We start from the raw sequence: 24,750 nt of genomic DNA on the forward strand, positions 1-24,750 counted from the left end.
CACCAGGTCAGAATTATCCCGTTTTTGCTCTTATTTTAATCTCGCTGCTCCCATGAGTACTCCATTTATCTATTTATTTAATTTTTTTTTAATCCGTTATAAGGTTACAAAGATAGGTTTCATTTTATTTGTTGACCATTTTTATGTTTTTTTTTCAAGGGGACATGGTCCATAAGGTAATAATGACGAACAGTCGAAAAAGACTTGCCCCAAGACAAGCCTGTGAATCACGCCCCCTTGTAAAGTCCATAATAATTAGCGCTAAATAAATAGGCCCATATCTCCGGAACTGTATTCGGGGTTAAATAACGCATAAAAACTGAATAATCAGGGGAGCAGTGGAAATAAAATTAAACCCCAAAATTGTGACTTTTGACTTGGTGACAGGTCCTCTTTAAAAGGACAACATTGTTAAAAATATTTGTTGCCTATCCTCTGATATACCATTCACCAGAGTCACAGGATCACAAGATTACAACTAGGAGTCCGGATGTGCTGCAGCCAATCACAAGACAGCCATCCCATCCAGCTTTCCCAGCATCCTACTCTTCTACCCCGTTACTTGCTCTCCTGGGCTGTTACATTGAACAAAGTAGACTTACTCTTCATAATATGCTGTAAATTAATTTTTATTTTCTGTGAACATCTCAAGAACATGTTGCTGTCTAAAAAAGTGGTACTATAGGATCCTGGATGGCTGGGTCACCCTTTTCAAATATCCAAAATGATAGACACCAATATGGAGTCCATCCTGCTTCATTGGGATTTATTGTATGACATTATCAACTTTCTTCATGATGTGAAGAAAGTTTTAGTCGTCCAGTAAATAAAAAAAAAAAGGGCTGGCAACCCTGCTACATGGAAAAGATAAATGCAATTTCTCCCATTAAAGCATGTCAGAATTTCTTATGTTCACATCTAGTGCTGAATAAAACAGGAATACTTATATACTGTGTATATAGATGTATAAAGTTACTTACACTTTGAAGGTTATGCAGTTAAAAGTATTTAACTCTAATAAATGTTATGGAAATTCATTCCAAGTTCACTCTAAGTATATTCTTATTATTCTAATGGTGTTCCTTCTTATATACTAATTATAGATGTACGCCACCAGTGTGATTCTCAGAAGCATTTGTGAGCACTCGTACGTTCAATGCTCAGTTCTCATGGGCAAGAACTACTGCAAGTCTTCAATGTTCCTTGGCAAATCTCTGTGTTCCTTAGTTAAAAAGAAAGGCTTCCAAACAACACCAATAAGCGTGGCATAAATATAAAGGATTAATACACAAAAGGCTTCATGCTTATAACGTGCTCAAAGAAAAAAAATATTTTTGTCTTGCATGGCCCAATCAAAATGTTACTTTTAAAGAAGCTCTGGAAATCTAATAATTGTTTAACCATGTACTGAAACAAATCTTAAAAAAACTGGTTTATTCCTAGTGATAACTTCCATTTTTGGTGTTCTTTCAATGCTTGAGTCAATCATCATCCCCTCATGCCTTGCAATACCCATAACACAGTGTTTTAATTTTTTTATCCCAAAGCTTTCATTATAAGAGCGAGATCTCATGAGAGACCTTTAATGTCTGATTGATGCCGGTACCACCACTGGGACCTACACCTATCTCTACAACAGGGATTCCCTGATTCACTGTTCTGGATGTCTTTCAATGAAAGAAGTGGCTGCACATGGATTACTATAAGAGCTGTGAATACAGCCAAGCTTATTTGCCTTGCCATATTTGTAATTCCAACAGCAATGAATGATGACCAGTCGCCAGCCATAATGAGTATTTGGGGTGACCCTCATTCTGGAGAGAGATGTAGGTCCCAGAGGTAAGATCATCATCGATCAGCCATTTATGGCATTTCCTATGGAGTTGTTATAAATGTCTCTAATGAGACAACCCCTTTAAATAGTAAATTGGAAGAGGGCACTGAGTGCTAGATCTAGATACTACTGTTGCAAAGAGCAGTAAGCAGTATGGACCTTATGTAGAATTTTAGATCATTCAATAAATTAATTTAATTTTTTTTATTTTCTTGACCCCAATCCTTCAGTTGTGTATTTTTTGTCTTGGCTTTCTTTCTGTGCTTGTGGATTTTATTCCACACAGCCCCCCATATAGAATAATGTCCCCACATACTTCCCTCTCAGTATTATGTCCCCACACTGCCCCTCTACTCAGTATTATCTCCTCACACAGCCCCCATTCAAAATGATGTCTCCCATACAGCCCCTTTACACAGTATAATGTCCCCATGCATGAAATGCGTAAGGGTCTTTCAAGAGCCATCTCCAATCAGTGCACATGTGAGCTTATAAAGGAGCTCGCACCAACCGCTGCTGTTAAACCCCTGAGATGCGACATTTAATCACTGACAGTGACATTTAAGTCACTTCATCCTGGTGGAGTGTCTGTTTGGGTGGCCATCAAACCGTCTGCGTCATAAATAGTTATGCATCATATTATTTATACATTCTATTTAACATGTCTTCCTACAGCAACTAGGATATGAATCTACTAGAGCTTACAATATATTAAATGTCATTCTTTCAACTGGTCAGAGGTAGAATATATCTGTGTATTGCCGTCAAATCTGACACCCAATTAAAATACATATTCAGACTGGAACATGCATGTACACTCTACATAGGGGTCTAATTCCCTGATTCATGATTTACATTTTTTTAAGTCACTTTATTTTTGTATATTGTGCTATGTGCTGTTTTTTTGTGTCAAATTCACAAGAATAGCGCACATGATTCATGAATTTGGAGCAAAGTCAAAAATGGACTTTCCTCCCATCTTGACCAGTTTTTTGTGAATTTTGGAGACAAAAGTGTGATGTATTAAAAAATACACCAGGGGGGAACGGGGAAGCGGCGTTGCGTCAAATTTAGAAACGTTTAAGAAGTGATGAATCAGGCTAAAACAACTGAAATTGATATACTTCAACCACATAGTGGAAAACAGAAATAAAAAAGGAGTGCACATATTAAAATAGACTTTAAAAAGTGGTACAAAATAGAATAATTAGTTAGATACCAACAAAAAAGGGACAAAATACACAACTAGACAAAAAACTGGCTTATAGGCAATGATGAATAAGGCCTGAGTGCGTTATGGAGACACCAATCACACTGCAAGAAAATTATGATATGACAACATGTTTGATGATCAGTGTGTTTAGAGAGGCGGACTGCACTTCTGATGCCCACAAAATGATCAGTATTAGATAATTCAGTGCACATAGATTGTCATTGTTCTTGGCGGCACAGGTCATGTGGATGGGTTTGCTGCTGAGAATGATGATTTTTAAGCATTTCACTGAACGAACAAGTGGTCATTCATTGGGTGATTGGCGGCCTCTTTACATTGACCAATTATCCTTGGAAGCTTGTTCATGGTAATCGACCAGTTTAAATCCATCCTAAGAGAAACAAATAGGTGATAGTGTTCCTTTCAAGCTCTTCTTCCATGCTGTTATGGGGATTTGTATCTCCATTGTAGTGATTAATGGAAGTCCCAAAAGAGCTCCCCATCTATCACCTGTGGATAGTTGGTAAATGTGCATTCTGAGAATACTCCTATAAGATTAATTAAGTAGAGCAGTACTACATTAGTAGTGAATGAGCGTCAGTGACAAAAGATGTAAACAAATTCAAAGAATCGATAGCGAGAAGCTATAGTTACATTTAGCAATTTGAGAGACTTTAGTAAGTACAGTTTCTGTAAAGTGTAGACTACAGAAACCAGATTCTAAGCTATCAAGAAGAGCTATTAGCCGAGAGATAGCTGATTAGGCAAGAGTAGACAAAGAGTTCAAGCAGATGTAAGGGAGATTTGAGATAGTTTCAGAAATTTGACAAAGCTGAGACAAGCCAAGATCAAGTGAATGCCAATCTTCATGTGTAGGAGATTAGTACTTTGCGAAAGGCCTAGAGGGGAGACTAAAGATAAAAATTGACCAAAATTAGGTTGTTGGTGGTCATGTTGTATAATACAGTCACAATATTTCACAATATACAGTAGAAACTGAGAAAGCCAAAAGCAAAGTGTTCAAAGAGCTCAGAAGATGAGCCCAGGGGCAGTAACACCTGGCAGAAAGAAATTGCAAAGGAGCCTGACTGTGGATTTTAAAAAAGGAGAATATTGGTGGTATACAAGGGATATGAACTAGAAAGTGCAGTGCTAAGAAAATAATGTCTACTTCACCATACCTGTCCTCAGGTCTTGGGGCTTGAGGAAAGTTTAAATTACGTTGTGATAGAGAAGCTCGGAGGGAAACTAGAGGCAGAATCAAGAGTGACAGGAGATGGTTCAATGATTTATGAGCCTGACTTTTTTAAGTGGATCAAGAAATTGCAAATGAGCTGAATGTGGACAACGGAAGGAGAGCAGGACTGATGCAGATACCAAAGACATAAAAGGGTTGTGGGCTGAAAAGCAAATTAATGCTGACATAATTCTGCCAAAAAGCTTTAAAATGAGTCAAAATTTGGACTTGGAAATGCACTGAAATTTTGTAACTGTTGGCGTTTTTCACAACGATTTTTCCCAGCTCTGCCAAAATGAGTGGAGCTGGGAGATGGAGCACAGCGGGACATGGCACCATGACTTGACATCATAGCTCGTCTAATTCTTGATGAGCTTTGACATTCTGTGCTCCAGAAATCTCACTCCAGTCCCTCCCTTTTTGGCATAGCACATCAGAAATCAGCACATCTCCTCTTCAAGAGTGCATGAGCAATGTCGGTCTTGATGAATTGAGCCCTAAAGCTGTGAGCATGGGGTAAATTTGTGGGTTAGGGCAAAGAAAAAAAAAATTGCCCAAAGTTTTTGAGTTGCTGACAAGTTTATTAGCAGATCGTCCAATATTTGTGGATAATTTTCCATATTTTTAGTAAATTGGTTTGTCCCGATATTGTAAAAATTAGGGTAGGCCCCAAAGTGAAGGATGAATATAATTAAAGAAATCATAAAATGGTGTTGAGGAAACTAAAGTTGCACGACATACAACATTCTGGTAGACCACTATTTGGAGGTAGAAAGTCAAAATTGACTTGATGGCACATAATAATAATAGTAATAATAATAACAACGTATTTCGGGAGTGGAGTGTAGTGATGGAAGGTGCTAGATCTCCAATAAGAGTTAATTCATAATCATAAACAGATTCACTTTACGTTGGGGAAATATTTAATTTTAGCTTTAGAAATCAGCCCTCCTTTATACAGACTTTATGAATATTTTAGAATAGGGTTAAATTAACTTCAAAGTAGAGGCATTTATTGAGCATTTTGGACAACTTATTAAAATTTCTGTTTAATGAATGCTTTATAATGGCAACAAGTGGATAACGTGAAACCTAGGGAATAACTTGAATAATTGTAAATGAAAATGAAATCCAACCTAAAGATCCTGATGCATTTCCGTTATTTGTCCGTTCGGGTAACTTTTACTTATTTTATTTATATTTTTACATTTTGCATTTCAAATTTTATCTATGTACAGTTATTATGGCCAGCTTTAAGCAAGGCTAATTTTCTTCTCAGCACAGTTTCTTGGCAGCCCACTATATTGTGACAAGCAATCGAGAAATGTCTCCGTTCAGTTAATGACCCCTAAGATATGTGTTTGTCATTCAGAGCCAGCTGAGTTTTAATTGACAAGTAGACAGAGCAGTGTGTTTGCATGGATGCAGCTCACAATATTTACTGCCATATACCTGTCTTTTGTATCTTTGCATGTCCTTTATTGTATTCGCTTGTTGACAGTGAATCAGAAATATCGTCATCTCTGGCCCTTACAGGGCAGGTTGAACGCTAAGAAAGAATTTTCTCCGCATATAACCAGAACTTTCTATTTTTAGATGTGGCAAACAAGATGATGAAACAGGTTTCACATTTTTTTTTCATATTTTCCATCAGCGCAAAGTTACTATACTCAATATTTGTTTTCAAGGCTTTTAGTATCAAGAGGTGAAATAAAATATAAACCCATTTTAAAAAATGCCTCATACTACAGGGATGATTCACCAAACAATTGTCATTAGAATTGTGACATAAAACTGTTTCAAATGTTCCAAGATTTTTGCACATCTTGAAGGCCATCAAAAATTATGCCATTTTTAACCTTCTTAAAAAAGTCCTAACAAGCCTTGGCAACTTTTTGAAAAGATGTTGGAGCTTCATGGGGAGAGGATATGGCCAAGCAAAACTGACAATTGAATCACAATTTATGCCATAAAAGTGGCATAATTCACATAAGATATTTACTCCAGTCAGTGACAATTGTATATTTCTTGCAGTGGAGCATGACAGCTACAAAATATGCCACATTTATTAAGAGACGAGTCGCTATTAATGAATATGGCACATCCTAACTCAGTTCACTATTCATCAACACTGGTGTTCCAAACGCCAATTTTGATTGACTTCATCTTCCAATCTTGATGAATCATGGCCTACATCTTCCAATCTTGATGAATCAGGGCCTACATCTTCCAATTTGATGAATCAGGGCCTACATCTTTCAATCTTGATGAATCATGGTGTACATCTTCCAATTTTAATGAATCACGGTTTACATCTTCCAAACGTGAGGAATCAGGGCCTACATCTTCCAATTTTGAGGAATCAGGGCCTACATCTTCCAATTATGACGAATCAGAGCCTACATCTTCCAATCTTGATGAATCAAGGTGTCCATCTTCCAATCTTGACAAATCAGTGCCTAGATCTTCCAATCGTTACGAACCAGGGCCTACATCTTTACGCATAGATACATTCAGAATCCAAACATGGCATGGTACTTGTTGTGAATTCTGGTTTTTGGGCTCCCTCCAGTGGTTGTAGGTGGTAATGCAGTTGTCCCTGAGTTGCAGTCCTGGTCAGGTGTTTCTGCTAATTGCAGTTCTGACTGGGGTATTTAGGCTTGCAGGATTCATTAGCCCTTGCCAGTTGTCCATTGTTTTTGGAGGTTTTGTCCTTGCCTGGTTCCTTCTACCTTCCTGCCAAATCTGCAAAGATAAGTGTCTGGTTTTTGTGGCACACATGCTGTGTGCTTAACAATTTAGTGCTATTCAGTGTTTTTTTTGTCCAGCTTAGATTGTATCAGTATTTTCTCTGTCTTGCTGGATTCTCAGGAGTTGCAGATATACATTCCTTGTCTTTAGTTAGATTGTGGAACTTTTTGTATTTTCTGCTGTGGATATTTTTAAAGTTTTAATACTGACCACTTAGTATTCTGTCCTATCTTTCCCTGTTTAGCTAGAGTGGCCTCTTTTGCTGAAATCTGTTTTCTGCCTGTGTGTGTCTTTCCTCTCCTATTCACAGTCAATATTTGTGGGGGGCTGCCTATCCTTTGGGGTTCTGCTCTGAGGCAAGTTAGTATTCCTATTTCTATCTATAGGGGTATTTAGGCCTCCGGCTGTGTCGAGGTGTCTAGGGTTTTGTTAGGCACACCCCACGGCTACTTCTAGTTGCGGTGTTAGTTCAGGGTTTGTGGTCAGTATAGATTCCACTTCTCCTGAGAAAGTCTCATGCGGCTCCAAAGTCACCAGATCATAACAGTACAACTGGCCAACAATGAGTTAAATGCATCTCAGAAGAAGGGAAGAAAGGTGTTGAGTCATTTTTTTTTCTGTAGTGTGCTTTGCCTGTTCTTCCCTCTTTTTCTCTGGGTGGCTGAGGAGTCTTGTGTTAGCATGGATGTTCATGAATTAGCTTCTCGTGTAGACCAGCTTGCTGCTAGGGTGCAGGGAATTTCTGATTATATTGTTCAGACTCCTGTTTTGGAGCCGAAGATTCCTACTCCTGATTTGTTTTTTGGTGACAGGTCTAAATTTCTGAATTTTAAAAACAACTGTAAACTGTTTTTTGCTTTGAGACCTCGATCCTCTGGTGATTCCATTCAGCTGGTTAAAATCATTATTTCCCTGCTGCGTGGCGATCCACAGGATTGGACATTTTCCCTGGAATCTGGGAGTCCTGCTTTGCTTAATGTAGATTCCTTTTTGCAGGCTTTAGGACTATTGTATGATGAACCTAATTCTGTGGATCAAGCGGAGAAGACCTTGTTGGTTCTGTCTCAGGGCCAAGAGGCGTCAGAATTGTATTGTCAGAAATTTAGAAAATGGTCTGTGTTGACTAAATGGAATGATGATGATTTGGTGGCAATTTTCTGAAAGGGTCTTTCTGAATCCGTTAAAGATGTTATGGTGGGGTTTCCCACGCCTGTCGGTCTGAGTGATTCTATGTCTCTGGCCATTCAGATTGATCGGCGCTTGCGGGAGCGCAGAACTGTGCGCACTGTGGCGTTGTCCTCAGAGCAGAGTCCTGAGCCAATGCAGTGTGATAGGATTCTGTCTAGAACAGAACGACAAGAATTCAGACGTCAGAATAAGTTGTGTTATAATTGTGGCGACGCTTCTCATGTCATTTCAGTCTGCCCTAAGCGGACAAAGAAGATCGCTAGTTCATTTACCATCAGTACTGTACAACCTAAATTTCTGTTATTGGTGTCCTTGATCTGCTCATTGTCATCATTTTCTGTCATGGCGTTTGTGGATTCAGGCGCCGCTTTGAACTTAATGGACTTTGAGTTTGCCAGGAGTTGTGGTTTTCCCTTGCAGCCTTTGCAGAACCTTATTCCTTTAAGGGGCATTGATGCTACACCTTTGGCTAAAAATAAGCCCTAGTTTTGGACTCAGGCTGGCGCCATGCGCATGGTCACCTATCAGGAAGATTGTCGATTTCTGGTGTTGCATAATTTGCATGATGCTATCGTGCTGGGTTTTCCGTGGTTGCAGGTACATAATCCTGTGTTGGATTGGAAGTCTATGTCTGTGACTATTTGGGGTTGTCAGGGGGTTCATAATGAGGTTCCTTTAATGTCCATCTCCTCTTCTTCCTCTTCCGAAATTCCAGAGTTTTTGTCTGATTTTCAGGATGTATTCGATGAGCCCAAGTCCAGTTCTCTTCCACCGCACAGGGACTGTGATTGTGCTATTGATTTGATTCCAGGCTGTAAGTTTCCTAAGGGCCGACTTTTCAACCTGTCTGTGCCTGAACATACCACTATGCGGAGTTATGTTAAGGAGTCTTTGGAGAAAGGGCATATTCGGCCATCTTCTTCACCGAAGGGAGCAGGTTTTTTTTGTTGCTAAGAAGGATGGCTCCTTGAGACCCTGTATTGATTATCGCCTCTTGAATAAGATCACAGTCAAATTTCAATACCCTTTGCCCTTGCTTTTCGATTTGTTTGCTAGGATTAAGGGGGCTAGTTGGTTTACAAAGATTGAGCTTCGGGGGGCGTATAATCTTGCTCGTACTAAGCAGGGTGATGAATGGAAAACTGCGTTCAATACGCCCGAAGGCCATTTTGAATACCTTGTGATGCCGTTCGGGCTCACTAATGCTCCATCTGTTTTTCAATCTTTCATGCATGATATCTTCTGGACTTATATTGATAAATTCATGATTGTATATCTGGACGATATATTGATTTTTTCTGATGATTGGAAGTCTCATGTGGAACTGGTCAGGATGGTATTTCAGATCCTTCGTGACAATGCTTTGTTTGTGAAGGGGTCTAAGTGTCTCTTTGGGGTGCATAAGGTTTCTTTTTTGGGTTTTATTTTTTCTCCTTCATCTATTGAGATGGACCTGGTTAATGTTCAGGCCATTCATGATTGGATTCAACCCACGTCTGTAAAGAGCCTTCAGAAATTTTTGGGTTTTGCAAATTTTTATCGCCGTTTCATTGCTAACTTTTCCAGCGTGGTTAAACCCTTGGCCGATTTGACTAAGAAAGGCGCTGATGTGGCGAATTGGTCCTCTGCGGCTGTTTCTGCCTTTCAGGAGCTTAAACGTCGATTTACTTCTGCTCCGGTGTTGCGTCAACCTGATGTTTCTCTTCCGTTTCAGGTTGAGGTTGAAGCTTCTGAGATTGGGGCAGGGGCCATTTTGTCTCAGAGGGATCCTGTTGGTTCCTTGATGAAATCGTGTGCCTTCTTTTCTTGTAAATTTTCGCCTGCTGAATGCAATTATGATGTTGGCAATTGGGAGTTGTTGGCTATGAAGTGGGCGTTTGAGGAGTGGCGACATTGGCTTGAGGGAGCTAAGCACCTTATTGTGGTCTTGACCGATCATAAGAATCTGATTTACCTCGAGTCTGCCAAACGGTTGAATCCTAGACAGGCTCGATGGTCTTTGTTTTTTTCCCGTTTTGATTTTGTGGTCTCGTATCTTCCGGGTTCTAAGAATATTAAGGCTGATGCCCTTTCTAGGAGTTTTTTGCCTGATTCTCCTGAGGTCCTGGAACCGGTCGGCATTCTGAAAGAAGGGGTGGTTCTTTCTGCCATTTCCCCTGATTTACGACGGGTTCTTCAGGAATTTCAGGCTGACAGACCTGACCGCTGTCCAGTGGGGAAACTGTTTGTTCCTGACAGATGGACTAGTAGAGTGATTTCTGAGGTTCACTGTTCTGTGTTGGCTGGTCATCCTGGTATTTTTGGTACCAGAGACTTGGTTGGTAGGTTCTTTTGGTGGCCTTCTTTATCACGTGATGTGCGTTCTTTTGTGCAGTCCTGTGGGACTTGTGCGCGGGCCAAGCCTTGTTGTTCCCGTGCTAGTGGGTTGCTTTTGCCGTTGCCGGTCCCTGAGAGGCCTTGGACGCATATTTCTATGGATTTTATTTCGGATCTTCCTGTTTCCCAGAAGATGTCGGTTATCTGGGTTGTTTGTGTCCGGTTCTCTAAAATAGTTCATTTGGTGCCTTTGCCTAAATTGCCTTCCTCCTCAGATTTGGTTTCGTTGTTTTTCCAGCATGTGGTTCATTTACATGGTATTCCGGAGAAAATTGTGTCTGACAGAGGTTCCCAGTTTGATTCTTGGTTTTGGTGAGCCTTTTGTGCTAGGCTGGGCATTGATTTATCTTTTTCCTCTGCATTTCATCCTCAGACAAATAGCCAAACCGAGCAAACTAATCAGACCTAGGAGACTTATTTGAGATGCTTTGTGTCTGCTGATAAAGATGATTGGGTGGCCTTTTTGCCATTGGCCGAGTTTGTCCTTAATAATCGGGCTAGTTCGGCTACTTTGGTTTCGCCTTTTTTTTTGTAATTTTGGTTTTTATCCTCGTTTTTCTTCTGGGCAGGTTGAGCCTTCTGACTGTCCTGGTGTGGATTCTGTGGTTGACAGGTTGCAGCAGATTTGGACTCATGTGGTAGACAATTTGGTGTTGTCTCAGGAGAAGGCTCAACATTTTGCTAACCGTCGTCGGGGTGTTGGTTCCCGGCTTCCTGTTGGGGATCTGGTCTGGTTGTCTTCCCGTCATGTTCCTATGAAGGTTTCTTCTCCTAAGTTTAAGCCTTGGTTTATTGGTCCTTATAGGATTTCTGAGATTATTAATCCGGTGTCTTTTCGATTGGCGCTTCCGGCCTCTTTTGCTATCCATAATGTCTTTCATAGATCTTTATTGCGGAAATATGTGGTACCCGTTGTTCCCTCTGTCGATCCTCCGGCCCCTGTGTTGGTTGATGGGGAGTTGGAGTATGTGGTTGAGAAGATTTTGGATTCTCGTTTTTCGAGGCGGAGGCTTCAGTATCTTGTTAAATGGAAGGGTTATGGCCAGGAGGATAATTCTTGGGTTATTGCCTCTGATGTCCATGCTGCTGATTTGGTTCATGCTTTTCATCTGGCTCGTCCTGATCGGCCTGGGGGCTCTAGTGAGGGTTCGGTGACCCCTCCTCAAGGGGAGGGTACTGTTGTGAATTCTGCATTTGGGCTCCCTCCGGTGGTTGTAGGCGGTAATGCAGTTGTCCCTGAGTTGCAGTCCTGGTCAGGTGTTTCTGCTAATTGCAGTTCTGACTGGGGTATTTAGGCTTGCAGGATTCATTAGTCCTTGCCAGTTGTCCATTGTTTTTGGAGGTTTTGTCCTTGCCTGGTTCCTTCTACCTTCCTGCCAAATCTGCAAAGATAAGTGTCTGGTTTTTGTGGCACACATGCTGTGTGCTTAACAATTTAGTGCTATTCAGTGTTTTTTTGTCCAGCTTAGATTGTATCAGTATTTTCTCTGTCTTGCTGGATTCTCAGGAGTTGCAGGTATACATTCCATGTCTTTAGTTAGATTGTGGAACTTTTTGTATTTTCTGCTGTGGATATTTTTAGAGTTTTAATACTGACCGCTTAGTTTTCTGTCCTATCTTTCCCTGTTTAGCTAGAGTGGCCTCTTTTGCTGAAATCTGTTTTCTGCCTGTGTGTGTCTTTCCTCTCCTATTCACAGTCAATATTTGTGGGGGGCTGCCTATCCTTTGGGGTTCTGCTCTGAGGCAAGTTAGTATTCCTATTTCTATCTATAGGGGTATTTATTCCTCCGGCTGCGTCGAGGTGTCTAGGGTTTTGTTAGGCATACCCCACGGCTACTTCTAGTTGCGGTGTTAGTTCAGGGTTTGCGGTCAGTATAGATTCCACTTCTCCTGAGAAAGTCTCATGCGGCTCCAAAGTCACCAGATCATAACAGGTACTTCATTAGTGCATATGTCATAAATTATTATGTTGTTATACTCTGATTTGGGGAGTTGAAAGGGTTCATTATTTTATCACTTTTAGTTTACCATACTGGGATCTAGTGGGCCATCTGAAGCAACATCTGCATGGATTTATATATTCTCTCCATATCTCTATGGGTTCCCTTCTACTCTCTAAAATTATACTTTGAACAATAGACTATTGTGAAATTTTAGTTTATGTGCATGTTTCATGTATAGAAAATAGTTTACTAGCTTCACTTTTGTGAATTTATAGATTATGTGCATGCCTGACATAGGGAAAATAGTTCATTAGCCCCATTGAGAGCATGAATCACCCCTTGATAGGTTACTATTCACATCACAATCACTATATAGCCATGAATAGAGATATAAGGCCAAGGAAGTTTGTGACAAATTATACAAAAAATAGTATTTTTTTAAAGCTAGTAATCTCACTCCACACATCATAGGATATTAAGAGTTAGAAGAAATTTCAGAGAAGATGAACATCTCCTTGTTTGTGCTTTATAACATTGAAAGACATAGACACATATATTTAATGTATTTAATTAATTTTATCTCTACATTGCAAATGTTCAAAGTGATTTCCATTGGTGGCACAGCAAATATCAAAGCAGTAGTCCACTTCTGTCCAACATAGTCTCAAATATGGAATGTACTGCTTCAGTGCTGCTTTATCAGTTCTTTCAGGTCCCATGAGTGGGGGGCAGATATGCTGAGTTCCTGATATAGCCTCACAGAAAGAAGTCACAGGGTATTAGTTCTGCAGATTGGGAAAGCCAACACAGCCATGGTGAATCTTTGTTCCTGCCAAGGCCGATCAAACATTCTGGTAGAGTTATATTCCGGGAATGTTGAACATCTTATTGGAAATGTGAAGGTGCTCCATCGTGCTGATAGTAGAAGATCTGCCAAAAGTAGTCTGTGGCCATAAGCCATTCCTTTAACATGTGCAGGTAAGAGTCATCAGTGTCAGTATCCTCAACTTAAAAGACGAGACCATAGACTTTGCATCTGCACCCTGCAAGTTTATTTTGGGTGAGTCCCTCATGTGCTCGATAAGAGCACATGATTTTTTTAGCCCAAATTCTAACGTCGTGGGGAGTGACCTTCTCACTGAGGTGAAAGGTAACCTCATCGCTGAACACCAGCCTGTTAGAGAGTTTGTCCTCTACCAATTGGCCTTGAAAAAGTCACGGCATTTTGGTTTGCCACGTGGTTTCAGCCCCTAAAGAAGATGTATGGTTTACAATGCAGACGTTTTATAAGATACGCAATACCGTGGAAGTAGTGCGTGTAGTTCTACACTAGTCAGTCTGGTTGATTTTCTAGTACTATGCTCATAACACACCTCGAATCCTGTTAAGTATCTTTTCATAAGTTTTTGGGCAGACTATTTTCCCATAACATAAAACACCTAACGGTTTTTAATAGCTTCACCCAACGCAAAATGCAGCTTCTAAGAGGAGCACATTTACCAAATTTATTTTGTAAGTTTTGCTGTACTGTCACAGAGGATCTCAATGATGCAGATTCCAACATGCAAAAAGTTTTTGTTTTACTTCATTGTTGCCATTCTATGTCACACTACGTAAGCACATTTTAAATTTGGCTATTGAAAAATGAAAGCTGCCCTGTGATTGGCAGCGATGGGCAACTAAGCAAGTTTTGCTTTGATTTTTAGTCACTGGCTATTTACCACTGAAGCTACTTTAACTACAGCTGATTTGGATTTTTCAGCCCCACGCTGTTGATGAGCTGCACAGACATGAGATCGCCTTTCGCCTGTCTCATGCTCCTATCCCTTATGGCTCTGTTGTAATTAGATTTGTGGAAACGGTAAAGGGTCTCATTGTGAATGACAACAGCTGTTGACATCAACGTGTTATACTGAATAATTTACTGTATTCATCTCACTTGGAAGAAAAGCAGCCAGCATTGTCTGGTTCACGTGGTTCTACATTATTCCGCTTCCATTTTTGTAGGCTAACGTCCACTTTTTTTTAGCTGAGAATAAAGCATTGCTGTACTATTGTCTGCCCAAAGAAGAGTTGCAGAACAAATATAAATCAGTTCCATATGTTGTCAATGTCTGGCTAAAATGTTTTCTATTAATCTATTCTTTTCTATTGATTAGGCTGAGTTTTACATCCTATTTAAAATGTTGTTTTGTCTGGTGTTGACTAAAAGGAGATTGGTAAGATAGCCTAAAGGTTTCCTAATGACTTAATACATGTAGGTTATAAACCCATAAGAGAAATTGACATGTTAAGAATTTCCCGGTCAGTTTGAGCAGCATAAAAAGAGCACAGTAGGCATGAGATTTCTATAAAAACTTTAAAACATTGTTGTTGTTTTTTTGCTTAGCGAAAAGGTGCAGTCTAAAAACTCACCAAAAACTCATTGTGGGAACTTAACCTAAAAAAGTACCGTAGCTAAATTAAATATAGAATCATAAAAGGTATGCCAATCTAATCAATCTATGTATGTAGCTCCTGTAGAGGAAGTTTTAGGCTTGGGTATAATTCACACATGACATATTTGGTACATATTTGTTACAGAAAATAGTGTAACTATCGCTTTATCTTACTAAGGCTGTCAAAAATTCATAAGCATGGTGAGTAAATATTCATGTGTGGACTTTCATTTGTTGAAATGCATTTCTACACTATATCTGCCAGGCGTGAACTTACTATTAAAGTGTAAGGACCACTTTATAAAACTTTTTATATATTATAGGGCACTGCATACTGTAATAATCGGTGACAACCACTCAGTATGATGTCCCCACAGCCCCACCACACAGTATCATTACCCCCTCAGCTCCCCATCAGGTATAATTGCCTCTCAATATCCTGCTCTGACAGCACTCACTCAGTATGATAGCCCCTCACTCAGCATTATCCCACCACAGTCCCCCACTTATTATGATCCTCTGGAGCGCCCGCCAGGGCCGTGGGAATACTTGGTACCGGGCTAGTTCTTAAAGGGATTTTTCATGGCAGCAGCGACCCAGTCCGTGGCCCTGGGCGTCCAATATAAAAGTCAAATAAAGGCGAAATAAAGTTTATGGGGAGATTATTTGTGACGCCACCCGTGCTGTTCGGCAATGGATGGCCGCCGCTGCGGTTCAGGTCCACTGGGGCAGTTGGTGACACAGCAGAGTTGGTACAGCTCTCCACGGGTAGAGCTATGCCCCAACGTACTGAAAGTATTAGATGAGATGGTGGTGGTCGTGGTGCAGGGCAGGTGGCGCAGCAATAATTCAGAGGACACAGCAGGGTGCAGTTTCCACAGTTTACTCACAGTTCGGATGTTATTCCCCAGCTGTGTCCTCCAGGTCAGTGGTACAGCCAGCTCTAAAGTAGTTTGGGATGGACTTTACCAGGACCCCTTTGTTATGTTCCTTCCCTGGCCATTTCTCTGCGCTGACTCTCACCTCTCTTGCCCTGCGCCTTTACACACAGTGTCCCAAGCCAGCAGCCTCAGATCTTGTCAGGCGACATCCTCTGGGTCCCCTTGATCTTATATGGCCACCTTTTCAGTGAATGTCTGTGGAATTGGCTGTAGCTCATACAGATACCACAACCTCCGGTTGGCTAGCTGAGTCTTGCAGTCCTCCACTAGTTTGAGGGCCGGCTCTCTTACTGAGACCTGGTCCCTCCACCTGACTATGGGTGGCGTAGGTGTGGGCCCTAAGGGTGGATTCCTCACTCCCGTGCCCCTAGGACCCCTTCTTCCTCCGCTGAAGCCTTTCTTTCTCACTCCTTCTTCCTGTCTCTCACTTCCCTGTTTGTCTGGGGATAAGCTCCTGGCTCCTTCTGTCCCCTCAGATGACCCTCTTGGTTCCTCTCTCCTCTCTCACCACCCTCTCTGGCTCCTCCCCTTCTCTGCTTTCTCCACCCACACCCTCTACCCAGCTCCTCCCTGGCCTGGAGAGGTCTAGTGTTGGGTGTAAGTGTGTGAGTCCTGGGTAGTGCCCCCTCCTTACCTGAGAGCAGAGTACCACACCTCTTGAACAAGGTGCAGTACCTCTGTGGCGATTGGACCTCATAGGCACCACACCACCACATACCCCCACTCAATATTATGGCCCCAACAGCCCCCACTCATTATGATGGTCCACACAGCCCCCATTCAATATGATGGCCACCCACAGCCTCTCATTCAGTATGATGGCCCTCACAGCCCACTGCCCCATCACTCAGTATGATGGCTGAGTTCCTTGGTACGCTGCTTGGTGTGCTGTGCGAGGGCTTAGGATCCACACTGCAATTGTGATTTAGTGAAGTTAAAATGTATGCAGGATGCTGAGCTGAGTCTCAGAAGAGCAGGCTGAATGTTGGTTTAGGGTTAGCCTTGGACTGCCTGTTCACCATTCTATTCTATGTATTCAATGGTGTTTGCAAAAACCACAAAAGGAGGAAAAAGAGGAAAAAACCTCCACTGTTCTAGATAAAACACCGAAAAAAACAGGCAAAGATGCTTACCTGTCTAGGCCTCAAATCAAATGCACTATCATGGTGCAGTGGGCCTGAGTAAAGATGGCGAATACACATGTGCAGCTAGCCTATAATCAGGGATTGGCCGTTTGGCACACCAGTGCAAACAGATAATCTGCATGCGGCTATATGTTCACACAAAGAATGCAAAGCATCTGAGAACGTGGATACTGCTGAAATTGTGATATGACTGGTGGGGGAAATGCCCAGTGCCCCCTTGGCCATAAGCAGCTGTGTAGTCTGCAACTATTGACGGTATGCCCCCGCCTCTACCGATTAGTAACACTATTCAGCATCTATGATATACAAAAATGAGTTACACTTTAAGCTTCTTAGTAATCGAAATGTCTTTTCATATATGAATCTATTTATATAATTGCCTTGTAATGTTTTCAATCCCTGTTCTGTTACCGTATCCCAGAATTCCAAGCAGAGGAAGTTCACCGACCGCCATATTGGGACACCCAAGTGATGGGTGTCTCAATATGGAAACTGCTGCTGGTACCAACCTAGGGCGTGATACCACTAGCGGAACACCATTGCACCACATTACCGCCCTCCCGATGCAATAGCATCAGGTCTCCATCTAGTATAGCATAAAATCAGATAAAATCAGTACTGTAGGTATTGTAGTAAGGCAGTTGCTAAAGTGAGATTCAACAAACCAGTGTGTTTGTGCAGCAAGGAAGAAGGAATTGCTCTGAAAGGAGTTGAATGTAAAATACGGAAGAGGCCAGGTTGCCGGAGTGGAGCAGGCTCCCACTTCATCCAGATAACACTGCACTGTCTATTCACGCTTCTTAGGTGCCAGTTGGGAGAACTTCTTAAAGGGCTTTTCTATTATGATAACAGAATTTGAAATCCATGACTAAGAGGCTCTGCTGGGCTCATTGACTGTGTACTAGTTTTCATTTTGGGGTCCTACATGCTTGTGCATTTTCAGATACTGTACATGATTGAACTGTTAGAAGTTAGTATCTGTAAGTTTACTGCTATTAACAAGATATAATAACCTGATAAAGTAACTAGATATCTTTCTCAGACGTAACCACCAACATCCGAAATAAAAATCTAGTAGTCCACTATAATAAATTCACTGTAGTCTTAATATATCAAACAATCACCTGTACAGCAATTTTACTGCAAAGATACAGTAACAGAAACAGGTTTCGACACAGATACAGTCAATGTACCGAGCTACTTGGCCAGTTTCTTTGACCTCATGATTCTCATTTGGTCTGGCATGCACTGTGAGCTGTGAGGCCTTATGTAGACAGGTGTGTGCCTTTCCACATCAAGTCCTATCAGTTTAATTAAACACAGCTGGACTGCAATGATGGAGTAGAACCATCTCAAGGAAGATCACAAGGAAATGGACAGCATGTGACTTAAATATGAGTGTCTGAGCAAAGGGTCTAAATACTTATGACCATGTGATATTTCAGTTTTTCCTTTTTAATAAATTGGAAAAAAACAGAAATGTAGCAATTTTTGCAAGTCATTTACGGCCCTCGATGACCTTTTATCCGGCCCTCAGGCAGATTCTTGGGGACTCAGTGCTTGGGCAAGCAGCTGTATTTCGATTGCCACCAGCTCATAAATTTCTTCTTGCTCTGTGAGCACACAGACGGTGTTCACTACTGAACACTGAAGGGCATGCAATGAAAGATTATGTCCTGAAGCCAGTGCCAGGGTCAGGATGTACTTTATGGGCGGAGTTTGTACGGCCCCCGAAGGACGGTATAAATATCCACATGGCCCTTGGCAGCAGAAAGATTCCTCACCCCTGCTCTAACACATATATTCTTAGATATAGTATAAAAACCAAAGTTGAAATACTTTATTTTAAAGCCATGAGACGATTATGCCACCTAGAACGCTACATGTATTTATTGTCCATGAATAACTTGGATTATCATTGCCGTGCGCCTTCAGTACCTATGAAATCTGAAGGAACAGAAGCACAGGGCAATTTGATTTAATTGCTGTTAATTCTGTCTCTTTTTTCTATCTTCCTCCCCTGCTCCTCTGAACTGTTTTCCTATGTATGACATATACATCATGGCCACTAATAATCAGACTAGTTGTTCTGGCACCTGGAATAGTTTCCAAATGCAACAGTCAGCACCAATGGGATAGTCTCTAGATTTCCCTGCACATTTCAAGCCTCCTTGGTGTGAAATGCTGAGACCATGGAAAGTGAGAACAGGATTGGCTTCGGAGACCTCCATTTAATCTCCAGTTGTAACAATAAGGTAAGAACTCAGCTAAACAATGCTTTTATTAGTGTGCCGGTAATTGCTGAACATTATGCTCATGTTTTGCTGTGGGTGCACAATTCAATTTAAATTGCTCAGCCCCTGCGGGACCTGATCATACATTCCTAGAGATAGTCCTGGGGCACTAAATGAGGGCAGGGGGAGAGGAGATCCTCTTGCAAGACATATTGACTGCACTCCACACAGTTCTATCCTTCAGCTCCTGCTGAAAGGATTATCTGAGCAATATTAAAACAAGACAAGAACCGCATATTATACAGCTTTCACTTGCAAAGGCAGCATATTTGGAGTGGCAAGAAAGCTCTACAATTCAGCTTAGATACAATGGTGTACTTGAAACCCAAGTCAAAGTGCAGTGTATATCAATGGTTCCTCTAGCGACACAATCTTCTCTATCCATAAGATGTTAAATCTTACGATTCCCAGGCTCTTACCCGTCAGTGCAGTTAGGATGGCAGGGACGGCATTCTCTATCCTCATCTGCATATTTAAAAATGAAGCTGTGCGCCCCTTGCAGGCCTTCAGGACATTTCTCTACGCAATTAGGACCATCTTTGAAGTTGGAACATTTTGCGCAGCTGTCAGGACCCTAAAAAGTGTAAATACGTTAAAGTCAAAATGATAATATGAAATCAGCTCATAAGTCATCTCAGCTATAAAGGTATTCACATCAGCAGGTGCAACAACATCAGTCCTTCAATATGTAAGAAAACAACCTGAAAGAAAGCATAATTGTGCATGAGAAAAAACAGCAATCAATGTGATCCTGAATAATGTAAACTACAATTTTTCATTTAGAGGTCATATACATGTACCTGTCTATAGAAAAGCCTCTGGGCTCTTGTCCAAATGATAAAAAGGGAAATGCAAAAAGAGCCAGTGTTCATCCATGTGAGCCTGGTTTCAGTCCTACTCAATGGACCTGCTTGCGGAAGACCCAATTAAATGTTCAAAGATGGAATTGAGGAGACACAGACAGAAGAGGACCCCTGTGCAATAACAGGATACAGGCCCTCTGTAGTCCAATAACTCATCATAATGCAGAATCCTGCTTTGAAGTTGGAGGTGGGCCCATTACTTCTTGGCCCCCTATGTATCTGCACAGGTTGCACCTATGGAATGTGCACCTCTGGTTGGGTGAAATAAAGTGGATAGATAGATGCCAAAACTTGAGCAACTAAGAGTTAACTAAGGAATTGTAGACTACGGTAATTATAGGGATTTTTAAGGTCCACATACACAGAATATTAAAATTAGACAAAACGGCCACTAACAGCGAGTGGTCAACAATCTAATACGTTTCTAATGTGTTTGGGAGCCTCCCAACTCTTCTCTGAAAGACAAAATATATGGGTGTGATAAGGGTTGAACAGTTAGACTTTTAACACCCATTTGTTTCTAAGAGATAAGCCCCCACCATGGCTATCTGGCTACAGCTTTTTCCAAATACACATACGTTCCATCAAGTAGAGAGGTTTAGTTGTAATTTCCTTACCGGTCCATAACAAGTTGAGATGCCACCATCCATCTTCTCACATTGATTATCACACTTGATACAGAGGGTACCGTTGGCAAACTCCCGAGTCTCCCTGCAGACAAGAAGGGCAAAGTGGTTATGCAAAAGAAATGTGGAACAACCCCTGCATAAAAGAGATCTACATAAAGAGCATGTGATGATATAAGAGGCATTCTCCCAACAAGTTTTGGCTATCAAGACTAGAAAACTAGGTTCTCTATGATCCACCTGAAAAATATAGGAGTTGTAGAAAAATTTGGAGACCTTCTTACGCATTCCAAATTCTGTAGGATCATTAAAGATCGTCTTATGTATAAGGGTTCGTTTATGCAAATGACCACTTACTGGCATCATGTTTGCTGGTCAGTGGTCCTTTACTAGCCTGTTTACACAGCAGACCTGACTTCCTGAACAAATGTGTCAGGACTCTGAACATTTTTTACCTTTTGTGCATTACTGCCCTTTTCCAAGATGGCGTCTTTGGTCTCATGTGCACTGTGTCTTCCTGCTATAAAACTCCACCCCAGCCTTCAGTCTGTGCTAGAGTATTCTGCCTTGCATCCAGCTCCTGACCTCTGATTACTCCCTGGCTATACACCTGCTCCTGTGAACTTGTGTGGTGATCCTGCTACTCTGCTCTGAGTTCCTGCTGCATACACAGGTTTCCAGTAATCCTCCTTCATCTGCTGTTCGTGTTTACTTCCATCTGCATTTGCTGGACATGTAAGCTGTTTCTGCTTTGCAATAACCTGAGACTATTAACCAGGCCTCCCTGGTTGAGCTAAGATATGATTTGAACTGCCTAATAAGCATATCTATCTGTGCCTGGACTAAGACAAGGATTTATTCGTGTCAAGTATCCTCAAGAATAACTGTGCTTCATAGACTTTCTGCTTGATTGCATTTTCCTCTGAAGTTTCCTATATACTGCTAAGCTGAGAACCTGTGGAAAACATCAATGCCCAACAGAAGATTTCTCGTTTTCTTCAGTGATTCCCTGAAAAACCAGGTCCAGGATCGTCCTGAGGCCGCTTCTAAGGAAGGACTAATGTCAGGACTCTGAACATTTTTTACCTTTTGTGCATTACTGCCCTTTTCCAAGATGGCGTCTTTGGTGTCATGTGCACTGTGTCTTCCTGCTATAAAACTCCACCCCAGCCTTCAGTCTGTGCTAGAGTATTCTGCCTTGCATCCAGCTCCTGACCTCCCTGGCTATACACCTGCTCCTGTCAACCTGTGTGGTGATCCTGCTACTCTGCTCTGAGTTCCTGCTGCATACACAGGTTTCCAGTAATCCTCCTTCATCTGCTGTTCGTGTTTACTTCCATCTGCATTTGCTGGACATGTAAGCTGTTTCTGCTTTGCGATAACCTGAGACTATTAACCAGGCCTCCCTGGTTGAGCTAAGATATGATTTGAACTGCCTAATAAGCATTTCTATCTGTGCCTGGACTAAGACAAGGATTTATTCGTGTCAAGTATCCTCAAGAATAACTGTGCTTCATAGACTTTCTGCTTGATTGCATTTTCCTCTGAAGTTTCCTATAGACTGCTAAGCTGCGTTTATTATTTGCACCAAGTGTTGTGGACTTGAGTTTCTCTCTGCACCTGTTTGAATCACCGTGTGATAATATAGACTTTACCACTTATAAAACTGTGTCCTGTAGTTATCTTGTTCCACGCAAAGAGTCTCCTGAGTTATCCCCTATAATTATTACAAAATGGCAATAAATAATTCAGTTGGAATAGGCTACCATTGTTCTCAGCAGAGGAAGTTCTTTACACTGGACATTATGCTGCCAAGAACAATGATGTTTTGCTCATAATGATAATTTCACCCCACAAACAAATGTTTCTGGTGATTATCAGCCTGTTTAGACAACACAGTTATTCTGAAACCAATGTTCCTAGAAACACTGACTCAAGATATTTGTGCAGTGTAATTGCCCCTTAAAATTATTGACTTATTTGTGATTGCTAAGGGAATGAGATCGCTAATTATATGCTGTTGTTGGATAAGCAACGCACCTTTTTTTGGTGTTGGTCATGTTACTACATTGGCTAGTCCTCCAGAGATAGACCTGACCTTTGTATTGATTCCCTGCTCTCGCCAATGGAAGAATGTCTCAAGCCTTTTAATGTTCGATTCCTCATAGAACACAGACATGGGCTTTCCTGAGTTAATAGGTGTCCTTTGTTCTGGTTGCACTCAGGACAACTAAACTGATATCACACGTGTGACCCCAGGTACATTGCACATCTTTGCAGACACATGGATTATCCATCATAATTCTGCATTTTGATTTCCGACTTTGCAGTAAATATAGATGATATCAATGTTTTATCAGGAGGACAGTATATATTGAGCACATCTGCATCACAATGAGAGAGGTGCAGAGAGGAAAAGAAAATGAAAGAAAACGGGAGACAGAAGCAGGAGGCATGGAGCAGAATCTGTAGGGACAACATGGGAACGGAGATAAGGTGCCAAGTATGATAGCAGAGACAGGAGGAGAACTGGGGAAGAGGCCGTGGTTTGCTGTAATTAAAATAGATGATCTCTCAGGAACGGAAATTTCATTACTGTGAAAGACTGTTTATTATTATTATTATGTTGTGGGAGGAATGAGAAGAATTGATGATGTTTTCTTAAAGTTCATTATGCTACAGGCTGGGAGGGAAAGAAATAATAAAAGGATCTATCTGCGAACATAATGTCCACATAATGATTTCCTGCAACAAATGGGTTAACAACAAGTGACAGTAGATTTTAATCAATTTCTCTTCCTAAACATTCAATTTTTAAAATGCTTTGTTACAACCATTAGATAATTTATGATTATGACTTATTTGTGTATACAGAAAACTCACAGCTTGGCTCACCAGGGTAAAAGGTTAGTTTGCTGACCTAGCAGTGTACCCTGGCCGAGTGGCACCTTGCACTTGGGGCACACATTCTACTAGCGCTGGACTCATACAATGATTGTTATCAGAAGGAAAAGATTCAAAAAGGATTATGAAGCCATTCTAAGAGTAAATCATGGCACCCTAAGACTAGTCGTAGAAGTGCAGGATATTGGTCCCAAACCCTGAATCATGTGTAGGTAAATCACTTTCAGACTCAAACTTTCTATAGCCTTTGTGTTGCATTGTCTATTCCTTGCTGCAGAATGACTTAACTGAGAATCTCTTTGCTATGACCTACTGACAGGGATTTGTTCCGTAACTTTTTTCTGAGCTCCTCTCAGTTGGTGTAGGGTCAACTTGTCATGGCCGATGGGCTCACACAGCTTTTTCCGTGTGCAAACCAAGAAGCTCATCTCTAACAATAGCAGTAATGCAATTTCAGCCAACCTGTGCATACAACGCGGATAATAAATCTTACCACTCTCGTGCACTGTTGCATGTTTTGTGGCTGCCTCATGGACTTTTTACATCTGCCTAAGGTTAAGCTCAAATTAGCACTTTACTTGACAGGACAGTCAAGTCTGCAAATTGTGGACATTACTGACTCAGTGTGCAGCTCCTAGGCGCAGGAGTGGCCTACTATTTACATCTATTAGTGTAGTCTATACATTAACCAGACTTGCACATGTTGTGTTTATTTTTTCACATGCGCACTCATGTTCACTAGCACATAGGCTAACATTCGGCTGTGATCTGTCGGTGGTCTAGTCCGCTGTGCACAAACAACGCAAACCTGTTCCTGAAAACGTAGACAAAGGCCATTTTTAATTAGAGCAGAACATATTGAAGCTGAATTCTACCTGCTCTGCGATCATTTTAGAGACACAAGCCCGAGAAAGGTGAATTTGTTCAGCAAAGTGTCCGTCAGGCAGCTGGGCTCACACAATTTGATCAAGATATGAACTAAAAGCCTCACATTTCT

At 41.3% G+C, this 24,750-nt stretch overlaps 1 protein-coding gene across 2 annotated transcripts in view; it reads right to left on the reverse strand.

The window, feature by feature from the left end:
* The window catches only part of ERBB4 (erb-b2 receptor tyrosine kinase 4), a 1,241,858-nt gene that overhangs the window by 343,325 nt on the left and 873,783 nt on the right, over positions 1-24,750 (reverse strand). For both annotated transcript variants that reach the window (XM_077272252.1, XM_077272251.1), the window contains exons 14-15: positions 20,841-20,934; positions 19,780-19,934 (exon numbers count right to left, since the gene is read on the reverse strand). In XM_077272252.1, the coding sequence (XP_077128367.1) occupies positions 19,780-19,934; positions 20,841-20,934 (249 nt within the window). The remainder of the gene's footprint in view (positions 1-19,779; positions 19,935-20,840; positions 20,935-24,750) is intronic.

The sequence above is a fragment of the Ranitomeya variabilis genome, chromosome 7 (assembly GCF_051348905.1).
Source record: "Ranitomeya variabilis isolate aRanVar5 chromosome 7, aRanVar5.hap1, whole genome shotgun sequence".
In the NCBI taxonomy this organism is placed as follows: Eukaryota; Metazoa; Chordata; class Amphibia; order Anura; family Dendrobatidae; genus Ranitomeya; species Ranitomeya variabilis.